The 16,937-nt window shown below is 36.0% G+C and overlaps 1 protein-coding gene across 5 annotated transcripts in view; it reads right to left on the reverse strand.

Moving 5' to 3' along the window:
* Positions 1-16,937, reverse strand: part of mamo (maternal gene required for meiosis) — a 363,978-nt gene that overhangs the window by 56,511 nt on the left and 290,530 nt on the right. For all 5 annotated transcript variants that reach the window (XM_070110061.1, XM_070110062.1, XM_070110063.1 and 2 more), the window contains 3 exons: positions 7,360-7,551; positions 5,849-7,183; positions 5,647-5,778 (listed from right to left, as the gene is read on the reverse strand). In XM_070110061.1, coding sequence (XP_069966162.1) covers positions 5,647-5,778; positions 5,849-7,183; positions 7,360-7,551 — 1,659 coding nt within the window. The remainder of the gene's footprint in view (positions 1-5,646; positions 5,779-5,848; positions 7,184-7,359; positions 7,552-16,937) is intronic.

Raw genomic sequence — 16,937 nt, forward strand, 5'->3', positions numbered from 1 at the left:
TACAAACCTGTAAGGACATATCTACATACATGCATAGATACATGGCCTCAAATATAGACACAGCGATTGCATTCTTTCAATATATAAAAAAAATACCAGGACCTGATTTTGATCGTTTAGTTTATATGATAGCTAAATACTATAGTTGTCGGATATCGGCGGTTCCGATAAATGATAAGCTTCTTGGGGAAAAAAGCGCGCGGGCAAAATTTTAGATCGATATCTCAAAAACAGAGGGACTAGATCGTGTATGTACAGACAGACGGACCGTTAGACGGACATGGCTAAATCGACTCAGCTCGTCACGATGATCATTTATATATATGCTTTATAGGGTGTCTCACGTTGCCCTCTGGGTGTTACAAATTTCGTCGCAAACTTAATATACCCTGTTCAGGGTATAACAACAAGAATCCATTGGAGTAGGATATAGAAGGCAACATGTATACATACACATAAAAAGATGTAACCTATTTGTGCTAAAATAAAATGTATTTTTGTAGTTTTCCTATTTTATTAACAAATACAAAGCCAAAAGAGTGAAATGTACACCTTCACACACACATATGTATGTATGTATGTAAGAATATGAAACGCTAAGGTATGTTTGGCTGAGAGTGGCAACGCATTGACAATAAAGATAAGAAAAACATAGCGACACAACGTTACAGCAATGTATATACTGGTATATGTACATACATATTTATGTATATATAGACATGTTATTTTGCAACATTCCTGCTCTCAACTGCGGGCGAGTACCTTCGTTGAAGCATTGAAGTGAGTAAGTAAGCACGAAAAAATTGTGATGGAATCACAGAGTGGCATTTGTACAAAAATAAAGGCGCTTATATACATACTCACTTCTGCATATGTATGCAGGCTTACAAAAAATTAAAAAAATAATTTTAAAATAAATGGTATATGAATTCGCTTGCATTTGACAGTAGTAAAAAGACATGTTGCATGTACGCAATGAGCGCCAAAAAAAAAGAAATAATTCACACACACAAGTGATTTTTAGTATCCCAAATGCAACACAGGCTGAGAAATAGTGGAAAAATAGTAGAAACATTATAAGTCGTACTTGACGAGTCGCACATGCACACAATTACAAACACATACATACATACATACTACATTATGATTTCATCAATGTAATGAAAAATGTTAATATGAGAACCCAATAAATGAGAGAGAAAATGCCACACTTTTTAATACATACCATATGTAGATGTAAAACTTGAAGAAAAGCTTTAAGAGTGTCTTTGCAGAGAATTACCGTTATTGCTATTAAAAACTTGTATTTTTCCTATTCTTAGACACTTATTAAGCAAGTAAAACCCTTGCGCTAAAATGTCCCCACGGCCTTTCAATCTGAAGTGTAGTACAGTCCATCATCATCTACTCATTGCTTGCCGCCTAAAGGTATGCAAAATAAAATCAACATATCTTGAAGTGCAGCGCTGCTGAAATATAGTTACCGGTGCAACAGTTTAATGTTAACGTAACAGAGCTATGTGCGATAAAGATTAAGCTAACAGGAGGTAGTTACAGCAGGAGACTTAGAAGAACTAAGTTCTCTGGTACAAGAAGGTGTCTGAAAAGGGGATTTAGACCCAAAAATCAAAAAAAGTGGTTTGAAACTGATTAAAGGAAAAAATATATTTTCTGAAATATTAATATGAAATTAAAAAAAATTCAGAAATACAGGCTTCCAAAAAATCTAACCGTCAATTAAAAATGTAGACATTGCTTACATTAATATATAGTGACGTGCTCAATGAATTGTAGAGGCTTAAAATCATATCTAGAGACAATCATATATCGCTCAAAGTATAATAATATTTTTATCAGTATTAAATCGTCGCAAAATACCGAAATTATCTTATGTAGGAACTAACTGTGGTAGACTTAAAAAATAATTATTTCAGAAGTTACAACTACGAAAGGTTAAAAAGTTGTCATACTCAAAATTTAACAAAACACCATTTTCCAAGGAGGAAACGTACTTTGAAGTTTTATTTCGCACATATGTGAACAATATTGTTTTTTACCACCTGAACGAGTATGAGAACAGCAAAATTGCTGCGGCTAAAAATACATTCAATAGAAGCTTACAAATATTTGTACTTATATGATATACTTGTGTACAAAAAATAACAACAATTGCAGGTAGTATGTTGCCACATTTTACCAAAATAAATAAAAACCATACATACATATATATGTATATATACATACGTGTGTATGTATGTGTGAAAATTTTTATGTTTTAGGCGAGTGTTTGAGAAAAGCTATGCGCTAACAGAATTTGTCAAGCGTTTTGAATTTCGAGTGCGTTTGCTGTTTGCTCTTTATTTGTTGCAACAACAAAAATATTTTGTTTTTTTTTAAACGTTACTGCTTTCTTTTTCAGCACATTTTATTTTGGCCATCTTCTTTCTTTGGCAGTTGCGTCATTAACAAAATGCTCGTTTTTCACTGTTGCTAACTCGTTACTCGCTGCTTTCCTTATATACATACACATACATTTTTACTTTTTATTTAGTTTTTTGTGATTTTTCTCTTCTTTTTTGGCACTTGTCTTTGCTACAGTGTAAAAGCAAAGCAAAAGTGTTCACCGTTAAGGATTATTTGCAACAATTTTATCAAAAATAAAGTAAGAGTAAAGAAATTCGCGCGAAAGCGCACCGAAATCTTTTTTTTTTACTTTCAAATATAATATTTTTTTTCACGCTAATTTTTTTATATTGAAAAGATATGAGACGAGATGTTCACATTTGTACCCACGTTGTCGCATGTCGCATATACATATATAAATATGCTTCAAATGATGATGTAGTTATGAGACCATTTTCTATCTTACTGTGGTGTTGAAAGCGAGGCATTTGAGCTTTTAGAATTTGTATGAGTCTGGTATTCTTTTGTAGGCTCTCTGCCGCTCTGATTTCATTTCTCTTTCAGTTATTATTTATAAAATATAATAATAAAAAATCATTGCTATGAAATTTTAAAGAGTTAAGAAAAATAATTAAGATTATTGTTCCATATACTACCTGAAACTTTTTTAAAAAGAATTATCCAAAAATTGGTTTTATTTGTTTAAGTTGAGTACTGAATCGTATATAAATGAAAAAATTCAATTATGCGATTATGTTTTGGTGAACTAGTGGTAAAAGAGCGCTCAACTCAAATAATATTTCTCTGAAGATCTTGAAGAACAATAGTACCATTACAGTTGTCAAACCTATGACACTTTGACTAAGCTATATTATAAGGAGCAATCGAGTTTAAAGTCAAGGGACAGTAACAAAACATTATTGCGATAACCCTCTATGCCATGACATAACATGACTGAGAACCGAGAAAATTGACCACACTCTTAAGATTTCCTAAAGAACAGGTTATGCTCTCCCCCACAATAAACAGAAAGTTCCTAGACGAAACTTAAACGGATTTTGAACTGGCCAAAAACCGTTACCTTATTACTATTCTCCAACCACGAAGAAATTCAGTTCATACTTCACCCAAAAAAAAAAAAAAAACAAATCCAGGGATTATGTTTTACTTGTTAAAAAATTCTTGTTAAATTTTTTTTCCAATCTTATATTTATAAATTTGAAAGTTATTTAAAGCTTTCAGCAATTTTAAAGTGTTTATATAGTAAATATAGATATTATTATATATAATTATGAACAATACTTCACTTCGAGTACGAATACCTTTGAACTTTGCGCTAAAAAGTATGCCATAAAAAATATTATATTTATTATATGACATAACTTTTAACTTTGCTCTAAAAAGTATGCTATACAAATATTATATTTATTATCAATCTCATATATTATAGTTTTTATAATTAATTACTGTTATTGTTATATAAAGTATACGCTTTTATACAATTAAACCAAATAATTTTACGTACATTACTTTTATTAATTTTACAAAAAGCTCGTTAAATTTGCTAGTTTTGCGCCAAAAACATAAAAACTAAATGCATGCAAAAGTAATATTAATTTCATAAAATTTCAAATAACTGTAAAAACGAATAGCATACTGGAAAATTTGATTAAATGGTGCGCATAGAACGCAATAAACTATTACTATATACAACTGCATTGGTAGTGGACACAAGCTGAGGGCGGGAGAGATGCAGGAAGATTGCTGACCAGCTGAGTGGCAAAGGGACCGAGTCAATTCATGTATATACATATGTGTGTGTAACTATGCCTAAACTGGCGAACTAATAAAATGCACAACGGAATAAGCGAGAACATAGCGGAGAAATTAAAATTAAAATCAAAAGTAACAAAAAAGTATAACAACAAATACAATAAACACGTAGCAGAGCAAGCGCATGTGTATCTGCAGTCTATACAACATAACGGCAAAAAATTGAGCACACGAAAACATGCGACATTTATGAAATCAAAATCCAAATCAGCATCGGAATGCTAAAATGGTCTAACGGTAGAAAAGCAAAAAGGCAAAGCTAACAAAAAAATTGAAAAATTACCAGCGAGTTATTAAATAAATAAAACGGCGAAATTGGCGACAGAAAATAGCGCGAGTGAGGTTAGGCTGTGTGGCAGGTGGCATATAACGTATATGTAAGCGTGTGTGTGTTTGTGTGTGCGCATATAAATGGCGGCCAAATGGGAAATAACTGATATATATGTATGTGTGTGTGTGTTTAGAATTTTTTATTTTTATTTTTAAGCGTCTGTTATTTATTTAACAATTTTTGATATGGCAAACATGCAACATGGCAAACATAAAATGTCAACCGAAAATTTATATGGCAAAGCAAGGATTTTTTTCACATATAAAATTTAGCGGAAATGCAAAGGGAAATTTGAAAAATGGAAATTTCGTGCAGATTTTTATAATTTAATTTTTTTTCTACCAATGTTGCAGCAATGTTTTTTTTCGTTTTTGAGCGGGGCTGGGGTACTATTTTGGTGGTGGTGCATTTACCAATTTTTTGCAAACCAATTTTGTAGCAGAAAATTGTAAATTTTGGCACTCAAATTGTTAGTATTTTATTACATTTTTTTTGGAATTTTTTCAACAAATTTTTCTGTGGTGGTTTTGGGGAGGCTATAAATCAAAAATGTGCGCCTTGTTTATTTAAGCTTAAAATGTTTGCAATTGAAGGAAGCTCTTACGCTATTATTTTATGTGTTTTTTTCTCAATAAAAATTTTCAACGACAGCAACTTTTAAACAAAACATCGCCATTGGAATCAAAAAAGTACAAACTCAATCACAAAAGTATCCTAGTGATTATTGTATAAAAAAAACTAAACGTGATGTACGTAGATATGTAGTAAGTAAACAAATTCATAGACAAAGAACACGACGAAGAGCAAAAAACATATTTAATAAATATATTTGTATATATAATATATTTATATATAAATATATATCGAATATATGGTGGTATTTTATGTAGTAGTAGTAAGTAGTAAGTAATGTAACGGTATCATTTGAATTTGAAAATCGAAATCGAACAGGAGTGAAAACGTCAACAAAAGAAAAACTAAACACTTTTATCACTTATTCTTATTTTTTTTTGTTTTTGCTTTTTTCATATGTATATGTAAGAAATAGAACAAGCTTTTAACGTTTGGTTTGCACTTACCGACTCATGTGTGGTCAGGCGATAGTCCAAATCACCGCCCAAGCCACCGCCTGCCGACGCTGAACGCGGCTGATGCATGTGACGGCTGTTGCTGTTGTCATCCTCGCTGCAATCGATCTCCTTCTTGAGTGACTGTAACATGGAAAAAGAGGTAGAAAATTAAATGTAACTTCTTTCAGTGAAATCACCGCTCAAAACTCACCAGCGGCACCGATTGCACCGGCCCCAGACCGGACGTGCCCGCCAGCGCATCACTGCCCGCTGCGGCAGCTGCTGCTGAAGAGCTGGGACTCATGCCCGCCGAGGTTGAGGCCAAACCGCAAACGCCACTACTGCCGGGTCGCTCAATGTTCGCCGCATCGCGTGGACTGCGCGAAGTTGCACGCTGTTGCTGGTGTGTGAGATCCGAAGCGAGTATGAGACCGCCGCACGATGTTGAGCTGGTTGCAGCAGCGGGTGTTGAGCGCGCTGATTCTGGATCACCGCCGCCGCCGCCACTGCCGCCACCCAACGGTGAGGGTAAAGCCAGCGCAGCTGCAGTGTGACTGATGGCTGCACCGATTTTCATATTTAAACCCATAGCATCGTTCGAACTATTATCCTCAACATCATCGTCTAAATCCATTTCTTCGTCGTAACTGTCGGGCTCTTCGATTTTCTCCACCACATCCAGCACACTGCATGAGCCCGGTCGTACGGGCGGCGAATCCATTGCTGCAATGCCATGATGCGGCTCGTCGTCATCTTCATCGTCTGAGTCATCGCGTCGCCGCGACTTGTTGTCACCATTGCCGTTGTTGTGATGCGCCGTTTGCGTGCTAGTCCCGCTGGCAATGCCGCCACCGCTGCTCGTCGTATTCTTATTGCTGCTGTTATTGTTGTTATTTTTGCTAATGGCATGCGTCGTCGCATCGCGTTCTTCGCTAGTGGCGCACGCGCCACCATCCTGTCCAAGTGTTGCGGCTTCACCGACGCTGCGCCCCTGGTAGAGATCAAGCGGCAGCGGTGAGGAGTCGCGTTCGGGTGACATTTGTTGACGCTTTGTGGGTGGCGCTGACGACGGACTACCGCCGCCGCGTTCACCGCTAGCGTCACGTTTCTGCGCTGTAGACGCCGTGGTTGCGGAACCGGCGCTGCTGCCGGCACTTGTGCTTGACGTGGACGTCGTTGATGTGGAGGCAGACGCGGTGGCAGCTTGTTGTTGTTGCTGAGTGGCCGCTGCAACGGCTGCTGCAGCTGCAGCAACAACGGCAGCTGCGGTGCTGACTGGCGTCGTAGTAGCTGGCGCTGTTGTTGCGTTCGCGGTGGCGTTTGTTGAGGCTGTGGCAGCTACGGCGGCTGGCGACGAAGCGGCTGATGTGGCTAAGTTTGCGGCTGAGGTGGCTAACGATGTATTGGACGCGCTCGTTAGCGCTGTATCGACGGGGCTGTCACAAGTGCTTTTAATAGGTTGCGAATGCGGTCTCAAGCGATCCGGTTCACGTTCTGGCTCTCTCAGTGTTGTATTCTGATTGGTCATCTCTGCTAAGCCCTTAACCTGTGTGTTCCAAGGGTGAAAGAGAGAGAAAGTAAGAATAATGTTAGTCAAAGAGAGAAAATAAATCAGTAAAAGCTTAATTGAAGATCAGCACATAAATATTTCAGGTCTTCAAAATTTTTAAAAACAAAAGTATATAATAACTTTGGGTTACGTGTAAAGTACCGTTAACTTACTTTTAACGACTCGGCCGTTTTGAGCAAAGCCGACAACTGACAATATTGCACGTTAACTTCGCCCTTGTACATGAATTCGACTAATGTTTTCAGTTCGGCTAAGCGGACGTCCTTCAATATCACAATTGGATGTTTTTCGGGGTGGTCCAGAAAAAGGCTCTGGAAATACGAAGAACAGGCCGAGAGGACCACCTGTAAGGAAAGAGCAAAGAATGCAAGAATTAGTTGTTATTAGTTAAATGGTTAAACGCATATTATAGAGTCAAAAATGTTCTTGCTGTTTCTCTTCTACTATAAAATAATAAGTTTAGTATCTAACATGATTCGAGGCCTTCCTGAGAGACGATTTGTACTATAAAAAAGAGTTTCAGTATTTTTTGAAAATATTTAAAAAATGTTTACTATATTACGAAGGTCGAAAGCTGATGACATGCACATTATATACAGCATAGTTCTTGCTACACTAATATAAATGACAAGCTGTGAATTGGTGATCTTTAAATGACGCATGTGACTTATATACATTCACATATATATATATATATATAGAGCAGTTATAAAATATAGTAGATATATGTATTTAGTACCAAATTGATAAATGTTTTATACAACTCATTAAAAAAATTTATTGTCTCGCTTCAATTAACAACGTTCACTGACATTCTTATGTCAAATATTGTCATTTTATTAAAGAAAACTTTATTTTATTATGTCTCTTCGATTTTATGTTATTACAGAATGGAAAAATCTTACTTTTGGTGGTATTTTTCTTCTTAAAATAAATTACGTTAAATTCATTTAGAAATATTAGATTTATATAAAGCGTGGTTTCCACTATGTCATATTTAATGACTAAGTATATCATATTCTTAAATTATTTGAAACATACTATATAAAAAAAGAAAATAAATGTACCCTCAGTCTGCAGTTTTAAGCACATACTGCAAAGCTCTTGTCCCAAAGTAGCTCTTTTACCAGCTCTTGGAAATTATACGGTTAGAGATTTCTGGGAGCTTATAACTTTGTATGCAACAACCAAAAAATCATATTTTTATGTAACTATTTTTAATATAAACCATGAAAAATTTGTTTTAGCCACGAAAGAAATTGACTTCAGGCACGTAACTGAATTTATTATATAAATGAACATAGCATCATGGCACATTGGCAATCTCTCACACTTGTGCCACACAAACTAAGGCTGGTAGAAAAAAATTAAAATAAAAAAACAAGTAATGAGAATTGAGTAAAAATATGTTTCACCAAGCTCACCACCAGCCAATCTCATAAATATTGCAAACACAAATGCAATTGGCCCACTTTCGATTCGGCATGATGTGGTACGGTCCACTCAACTGGCTGCGACGCTTCGGGACGCACTTTTAGAGTAATTGAAATTTCCCTAATGTGTGCGCTGTGGTCGCTGTGGTCGCACAACTAACAGACGATGGCAAATATATGGCGGGAGGTAAATATAGGTGGACACCCACACACACATGCACACACGTACGAAGCTGCATTAGCAAATGTGTGCATATAAATTTCATAAAGCGCATAGCAATTTACACAATTGTTATTATTGTTATTGCAATTGCCATTGCGTTAAAATATTACTCTCAACAGCGTTGTTGTTGTTATATTTATATGTTGCTCTTGTTGTTTTTGTGTTTATATTTTCAATTTCCCGCCGAATGCAACGATTTCTTTTATTTACAACCTCAACAAATCGTTAGCGCCTGCGCAAAATGTCCAAATAGCAACAACAACCAAGTGTATGTTGCACCAACGCAATATATGGGCGTTAAAGCGATATAAAACGGCGGAAAGGAGCAACGCAACGCCAGCGAACGCACTGGCACAAGAGTTACGGCGCGCGGCACACAGTTAGTGTGTGTGTATGGCTATGGTATGTGCCGCCAGAGTTGCATTCATGTTTTGGCCCGCAAGTGTGCACGAAATATGCATCGCATAGCATTGCCTACCCCAAGGCGTTGAAACTGTTTGTTGTGCTGCGCAGCTGGTTGCTGTCCGCGCGCTCTATCTTGTGCATGTGCTTTCGAATGCAATTGTGTGACTGTGGCGTGCTTTTAATTTGCGTGAAGGCTTTGCGCATGCGCACATAAAAGTTAACGCAATGCATTGTAGTAGCATGTGGCAAGTATAAAAAAGTGTATGCATAGACGGTGGACTGCGTGAAAATCCCCAAATGACCAAAAGCGATTTATTTCTAAAATAAAAGCAAAAAAAAAATTGCAAGCACAAGTAACAGCTAGCACTGTTCTTGTCATGCATTAATAATTATTTAGAAAATATTTTGCGTTTTTTTTTTCAAAAGCAAAGAAAACTCGTTCTTCTCAAACTTGCCACAAATTGTTGCACTATTGCCAGCATTGTTCGTTTGTGCGCATGCGCGGCATGCTGTTAACGCCTTCACCACTGCCTTAACGGCCACAGGCGGCAACAACTTTTCCAAGTCCGCTGCTACACATTGCACGTGTTGCACTATAACTGTCCACAAGTTGTAGCAATGCGCTTGCTACACAACGAATTTATGTTTTTCAGTGTTGCTCTTTTTTGTTGCAACTTCGTTTTTTGTTATTTTTATTTTGCCATTAAATTTCGCATATCATAAAATATCATCGAATATTTTAGTGGTAACACTCCTTAGTTTTCACCAATTCGCTGCAATGGTGTGTGGGGAAAATAAATTTGGTGGAAAAAGAAAAGTGTCGACGCCCGAGGAAATAAATTCTCTGTGTTGCCGCCAAGGTGGGCCGCTTGCAACAAAGGCGTAAATAAGTATTTATATATTTGTGTACGAATATTGCGCTCTTAAGCGCAGCAACTAGCACTAATAACAACAATAACAAGAACAACTTTTACTTTGGGTTTTAGTTGGCAGTTACAGGTATTTATGCGTCTAATAAGCAGTTGTAGGTTTATATAGATATAAGAAAAATTAGCAAAAGTTATTTTCAAATAATTTCCTAATAAAAGACAAAATAATATTAAACTACCGCTTAAAAATTATTTTTGTGCATATATTTACTTAATCTTATATATGTTTATTCAAGCCTTATGCGATTTCTAGTGAAAAAAATATCTGAATCCTGTTAATGTTTTCTATACCGTAGAGTATCTCATCAAATACATTTGATTATCACGACGAATAAAGCACATGAGTGCTTATGTTATATTACAATATATTATTATACAATTAGCAGATTATTATTCCGTTTATTCAAGATTTACTTGAGTTTGTTCATTCATATATAAAATTGGTTGAAAAAACATTGTTTTTATGTTTTAATAAAATCTCTTTAAACAACTAACAAAAATTAGTAAAAAAAAATCGGTACTAAAATCGGTATCCTGAAATTGAAATTTCGGGATTTGAGTAAAAGTCAACACAAACCGTCAACTTCAGATAAAAAAAAACGCATAAAAATTTGGTAATAAAATCGGGATCCCGAGTATAAAATTTCGGGATTATAGAAAATGTTAGTATTTAAATTTCAAGTTCATAGATAATTTCATGAAGTCATAAAGCAGAATCGAAAATTGCCACCAATATCGGGATCCCGAAACTAAAATTTTGGCAATTTAATACTAAACAGCACTTACTTTCACTTCGGTAGATAATTGAATGGCATCATAAAAAAAAAACGTCATTATAAATGAACTAACTGACTTTCCTGAGACTCTAGAAACTAACTTAATCATAGAGATACGAGTATATGGACATCATGCAGGTGATACAATTGTGATACATGTAAGTAGGTAGGTGATATATTTAATCGGTATTCGGTTTTACATTCAAATTTTGAATAGTATTTTTTGCTGATATTGAGGTAAGAACTGTATTTTGAAACAAAAATCTTCTGCTCGCTGCAGGTTCTGAGCTGTTCTGAGAAGTTATCTCAATAATCGTATGATTATGGTTTATAGAGCACATGCTTCACATGCTAAACAACAGCTGACAAATTTTCGAGTAAATTTTATTTTCCCACAAATGTCCGTTCTACGTCTATAACGATTTGGTTCAGGTAAGCATTAGAATAAAAACCGCTGCTTTTCCATAAACAAAGGTCTGATATGAAATTAAATATTATAAAACCCTAAAATTCTCATGTGATTGGGAAGGCCTGTATAATCTACTCCTTACCTCGCTTTTGCCGTCAGATGAGTTTTAATTGATTTTTATTATGTTTATAGTCAAACTGCTCTATTTGTTTGATATTTGCAATATATGTAAATGATTGGTCTACCAAGCTTAAAGTCGGTCGCGTTTAAATCAATGACTACATCGCAGTTGATCCATATGTCTTTAGATTACATTGGTGTTATAAATATGAATTAACATGGTGACAAGGTCAAAATATTTCATTCACCTAAGTCTTGTAATTCTCAATAGGTTTATGAATTCAACACGTTCTTCTTTATTAATTAAAGGCCCAGTAATATTCGAGAATTTACGAAAGTACCGAGAGCTACAAGAAAATATCAAACATCAAGAAATTTGGGTAATAATTTGGGTGTAACAAAAAGTTTAAAAGTATTACTGAAAGAATACTTTTAGGTATTGAGCTACTCTGAGTTTAGTACTCAAAGTAAGTATTACTTAAGTATTTTTAAATTATTGTGAGTCCTAAGTACTTGGAGTACATTCATATTTTAAAAAAGCGCAGACTCTTCATTTAAAAATCAATTCTTGAGTTATTTTGGTGCAAATGGAGGCTAAGACTTGTATTTGGAGGGTTAATTTTTTGGCTTTGCGTGAAAGAGAAAATTATTGCTCGATAATATAATCATTTTATGTTATATCTAATTTCGATATGTTTAAAACTATACATTTCTCTTCATTTTGCAGGGAAAATAAAGCCGACTCGCTAGCCGCCATACTTTATTGCCGCATATCCCGTAAATATACTACAATTTCTTTTGCCTATTACTTTATGGCGATCCATTAAATTGTGTAAACGAAGAACAAAACTATATTTTCTTTACCGTAATGCTTTATGATCGGCTGTCAATGCGAGTTTGCACTGCAATTTATTAAAAATCCAATCTTTCCAGCGATTTCCGCCTTCCCACCGCCAACATGCAACAACAACAACAACAACAATCAGCTGGTAATCCAAGCACCAACAACTTTTGAAGATGCCTCCAGCAATTGCCGGGCACTCAATTCACGCTCTCATTGCGATCAGTTGTCACAGCTTCAGCTTTAGCGCCCCCCTCTCCCCTGGAGAGCCTAGAGAGTACTTGTATTTTGATTCGTGTTTACGCCTCATACCAATTGCTGGCGGCGATTTGTTGCGATCTAGAAATGTACACTTTCCAGTGGGAGTGACTCCGCAAGCAAAAGACACACACACACACACATAAGTTAAGGCGCATGTGGCAGACGGCGGTGTCTTGGCGTTATTACGTTTCTAACGTTACTATTAGCAAAATCGAATTTCCTGATTGCGCGACGATTAAGAATAGTGGATGGGAAACATTTGTTGGCATTGGCATTTGGCGGCTAGCAAATCATTGCCCCAACTGGACTGCATACCGACCGAATGGCAGCGCTTAATTGATCGCGCTGTTAATAACGAGACGTTGACGCCCCCAAAGCTAATGAACGCCAATGGCTGTGACTGAAGGTTGCAGCAGCGGCTATGGCAAGCTAGCAGCTGACAGTTATTGTTGTTGTTAGTCCTGCAAATGAATGCCAAAAGTGAAAAAATATGTTGCGTGCACGAAAAACAAATGACCACGGGGAGTGTGTGCATATAAAACCGAGTAAAGCCGATCGATTGTGGCAAGCTGCGCTGTGGCAAATTGGCAAGCATAAATTTAAAGAGTTGCTGCCACAACTCCCATTCAATTAGGAACAGCGCGCTGGAAACTGGAGTTGTAACTCGAAAGAGAGCTTTGAGGGGAACTAAGTGACCGTACTGGTTTTTGTATAAGGAAGCGCAATGTTTGAGAAAGTGCGCATACCAAAATTCTGATGTAAAATTCGCATTGAGCCTGATAGCGATAAACATTTTTTTTGAATTATTTCGGGATTTCGTATTTAATCCCGAAATATCAACGTTAGCTCTTTTAATTAAAAAAAAAATGCATTGATGCTAAAAAAAAATAACATTTTATTTCGGGACTACTTCGGGATCCCGATTATTAAAAAAAAGTATTAAAAAAAAATTGGAGAATACGCATATATCCTGAAATCAATATAATTTTATTTCGGGACTATTTCGGAATGCGGTTTTTCGATATTTCATCTTTTAGTTAATGAAAAAACTGTGGAAAATTGTGATTTTTTTTTAATCCGTAGCTCTTCACATACTTTTGCAACACTTTGCACGAACTGAAATATGTTTTTCTCTCTCTCAATTATTTTTTATATTTGTGCCACCAGCTGCACGAGCAATTCACAGAATCGATTGCAATTTTCACGTACGCATGCACACATACAACTACATAAACATATCAGCACTTTTCAGAATCATCATCGTCGGACCAACTCAATGCGGCATTGCGTGTCTGGAGGCGTTGCAATTTCCATTTCAACTCATAAAATCGTCATCAAATTAAAAGTTGCTATGCGCATGCGCCGTCAAACAAGCAGATAGATGGCACACAACAAATCCACATACACGCGCGCATGCATGTGAAAGTAATTCAAGTACAGTTGCAACTTGCAACAGCTGCCGTTGATGCTGTGCCGCGACCACACTTGCCACGCAGTAAATTAAGATTCTTTATAGATACCTGTTTGTTGCAGCTACCAGCGAATTTTACAAACACATTTATTGCTGTTGCCGCGCTTGTAGTTCGCACACACATGCCACAACATTGCGTATGAGGGTAATTTATTTTATTTGCTGTTGCTTTTGTCTTAGTTCGCTTTGCTCTAATCAATGAGGCAAAAGAAAATATTATATTAATACGTTGTGATATGTTTGACACGCACACGCGCAAGCGCAACAAATATAATATTTTTGCCGCGCTTCGTTCAATTCTCATTCATTTGTAAGGCGCTGTAAGAATCTTGCCTATTTGCGTCTTTTGTTTATGACTCCTGGTAGACTTATAGACCAGGATATGAGGTGAAAATGGTAGCAAATAATAATAAATTCTGCACTAAGTTCATGTTTAAGGCAATCAGAAATTATGAATGCTGAAGTATTTATGTTTGTATGAGTGCGTTATTACATGTGAGTGCGTGTGAGTACACGAAGCCGCTGCGAATAAGTCAGATAACAAGTGCACAAGTGCGTTAGAAATTATGTAATGGATGGAAGATATTGATATCATATATTTAGAAGATAGTTTAGTAAACTCGAAAATATGTATGTATATAGTCGCTTCGAAGAGCTTTCTTCTGTATATTTTACATAATGTAAAAAACCGATAAAAGTTCAATATGACATACAAATGTATGTATGTAAGCAAATACATAAGATTTTCGAATTTTTTCGGGACTACTTTCGGTATCCCGAAATTAAACTTTTAAAATTTCGGGATTGATAATTTTTCTTCATACGAGTTATTATTATAAACTCTTCCAGAAAGCGATCTCATTAAATGTTTTGACATTTAGAGAGAGGCACACGGGTTCTATAGTAATTTGTGAGATACATACATATGGATGTATGTACATATATATGTACGTATGTACATATGTATGTAGATATAAAATTATAGGCATAAATACATATGTATATGGACCACTTAAGTGTATATTAAAAAAAAAGTTGAGAAAAAAAGGTAATGCATTATATTTTATGTATATTTGAAAATGTGCTATTTGGTGCCAACGAGATTTATAGTGCAAGTATATTGAGCAGCGTAAGAATGTATAATGAAAGTTCCAAAGTGAATAATTTAAAACATTTCCCGACTATTTAAATGTATTTTAAAATAAGTAAATTAGTTATATTTTTATCGCAAAGCAGATTTGTTACATTTTTGAGATCCCGAAAGCAATCCCGAAATTTTCGGGATTCGAAATTTTTATTTTCTGAAAAACCTATAAAATAACTATAAAATTTGTAGCCAACTTATTAGTTGCTATTATACTTTACAATTACCGTTAATACTGCTTTAAAGAGTTTCTGTAAATAGATAATTCACGCAACTGCAATTTCAGCAAATTTCAGAATTGAGCACTAAAACATGCAACGGTTCTATCAAATTTATCAGGAATCATGCACCTACTTCAACTAGCAGAAATATTTTACTACGCCCGCTCTAACAATAGCGCTGTGGCAGACAGCTGGCCGCAAAATGTATGCGACTGTGTGTATTTACTAATTCATAAGTGTGTGTGCGCGCGCGCGCATTTTGGCAAATAAAGCAACAATCATCGTGAAATTTATTGCAGATCGTGACAAGTTCACGAAAAATGCAAACGTGGCAAGCAAGCAAAACAACAACAATATGTGTGGAATAACAAAAAAAAATAGCAACTGGCATTATTCTATAGTATTTCTGCCACATAGTTGCTTGTTGCATGCAACATTTGCGTTTTCGATGCTTGTTGTGCCACAATTGCGTTACAATTCGCTTCAAATGCGGCTGCTGCTTATTTCGGTTGTTTGATGGAGTCTTCTTTTTGTTATTGTTGTTGATCTTCTTATAATTTACATTTTTTTTTAATAATTCGCATTTTGTTTATGGACCTGCTGAAGCTTTTTAACATTGCCACAAAGTGAAGAAAAATGCTTAGCTTTCTTCCACAACGTTTGCAAAGCGCACTTTTATTTGTTGTTGTTGTTTTTGTTTTTTCAAATTGTTACTGCGTTGTGTTTGTGCGCATATTTTCGCCTGTTTTACGATACTTTTTTGTTTGTTGCTGCCGCTGCGAAAATCGTGCCACTTTTTTGTGCCGCTCACGACAACGCGGCGTGTTGCAAGCTATATAAGTGCGGCAGGCGGGCGGTCACTCAGTTTCGGTTCGATTGAGTGACTATGGCATTCTATTGTTATTGTTGTTGGTCACAGCCTCATCAATTCATTATTATCATCATGGGAATTTCGAGCAGAGACGTCGAAGTGACAGCGCATTGTTGCGTTGCGTTGCCAGTTGACTGCCAACAGTTTTTTATTTAGTTTTTATTTTTGCTTTTTGATTCGTAGAGTTTTGCTTTGTTTGTGCTTTAGCATTTATTGTCTCCATTGCGCTTCGTACTAGACTATTTTGCGGACAATTTTAGTAACTACGTTATATATACATATGTATGTATGTAGATGTTTATATGTGTGTCCGTGTCTATGCGCTTTGTTGTACTGCGGCTACGCTGCGTGTTTCTTCCGTCAGGTTAGAAATGTGGCCACGATTTTTGGTCTAACGGTGTAATTGCACTGCACTCAAATATCACGTGAAGAGAATTATGTATTTACGAGTAAAGGGCGATATAGGGCGTAGGGAGCATGATAGCAACAGGATAGTTTGTAATGGTTCACAATTTGGAATTTAGCTAAAATCAGTCGTTTGCAGTCTTAAAAAAGTGTGCATAAATGTTTTCGGGATCCCGATAAATAATTGCGGAATTTTCGGGATCGTACGCTATTTTTTACAG

Source organism: Bactrocera oleae, chromosome 5, assembly GCF_042242935.1.
Source record: "Bactrocera oleae isolate idBacOlea1 chromosome 5, idBacOlea1, whole genome shotgun sequence".
NCBI classification, from domain to species: Eukaryota; Metazoa; Arthropoda; class Insecta; order Diptera; family Tephritidae; genus Bactrocera; species Bactrocera oleae.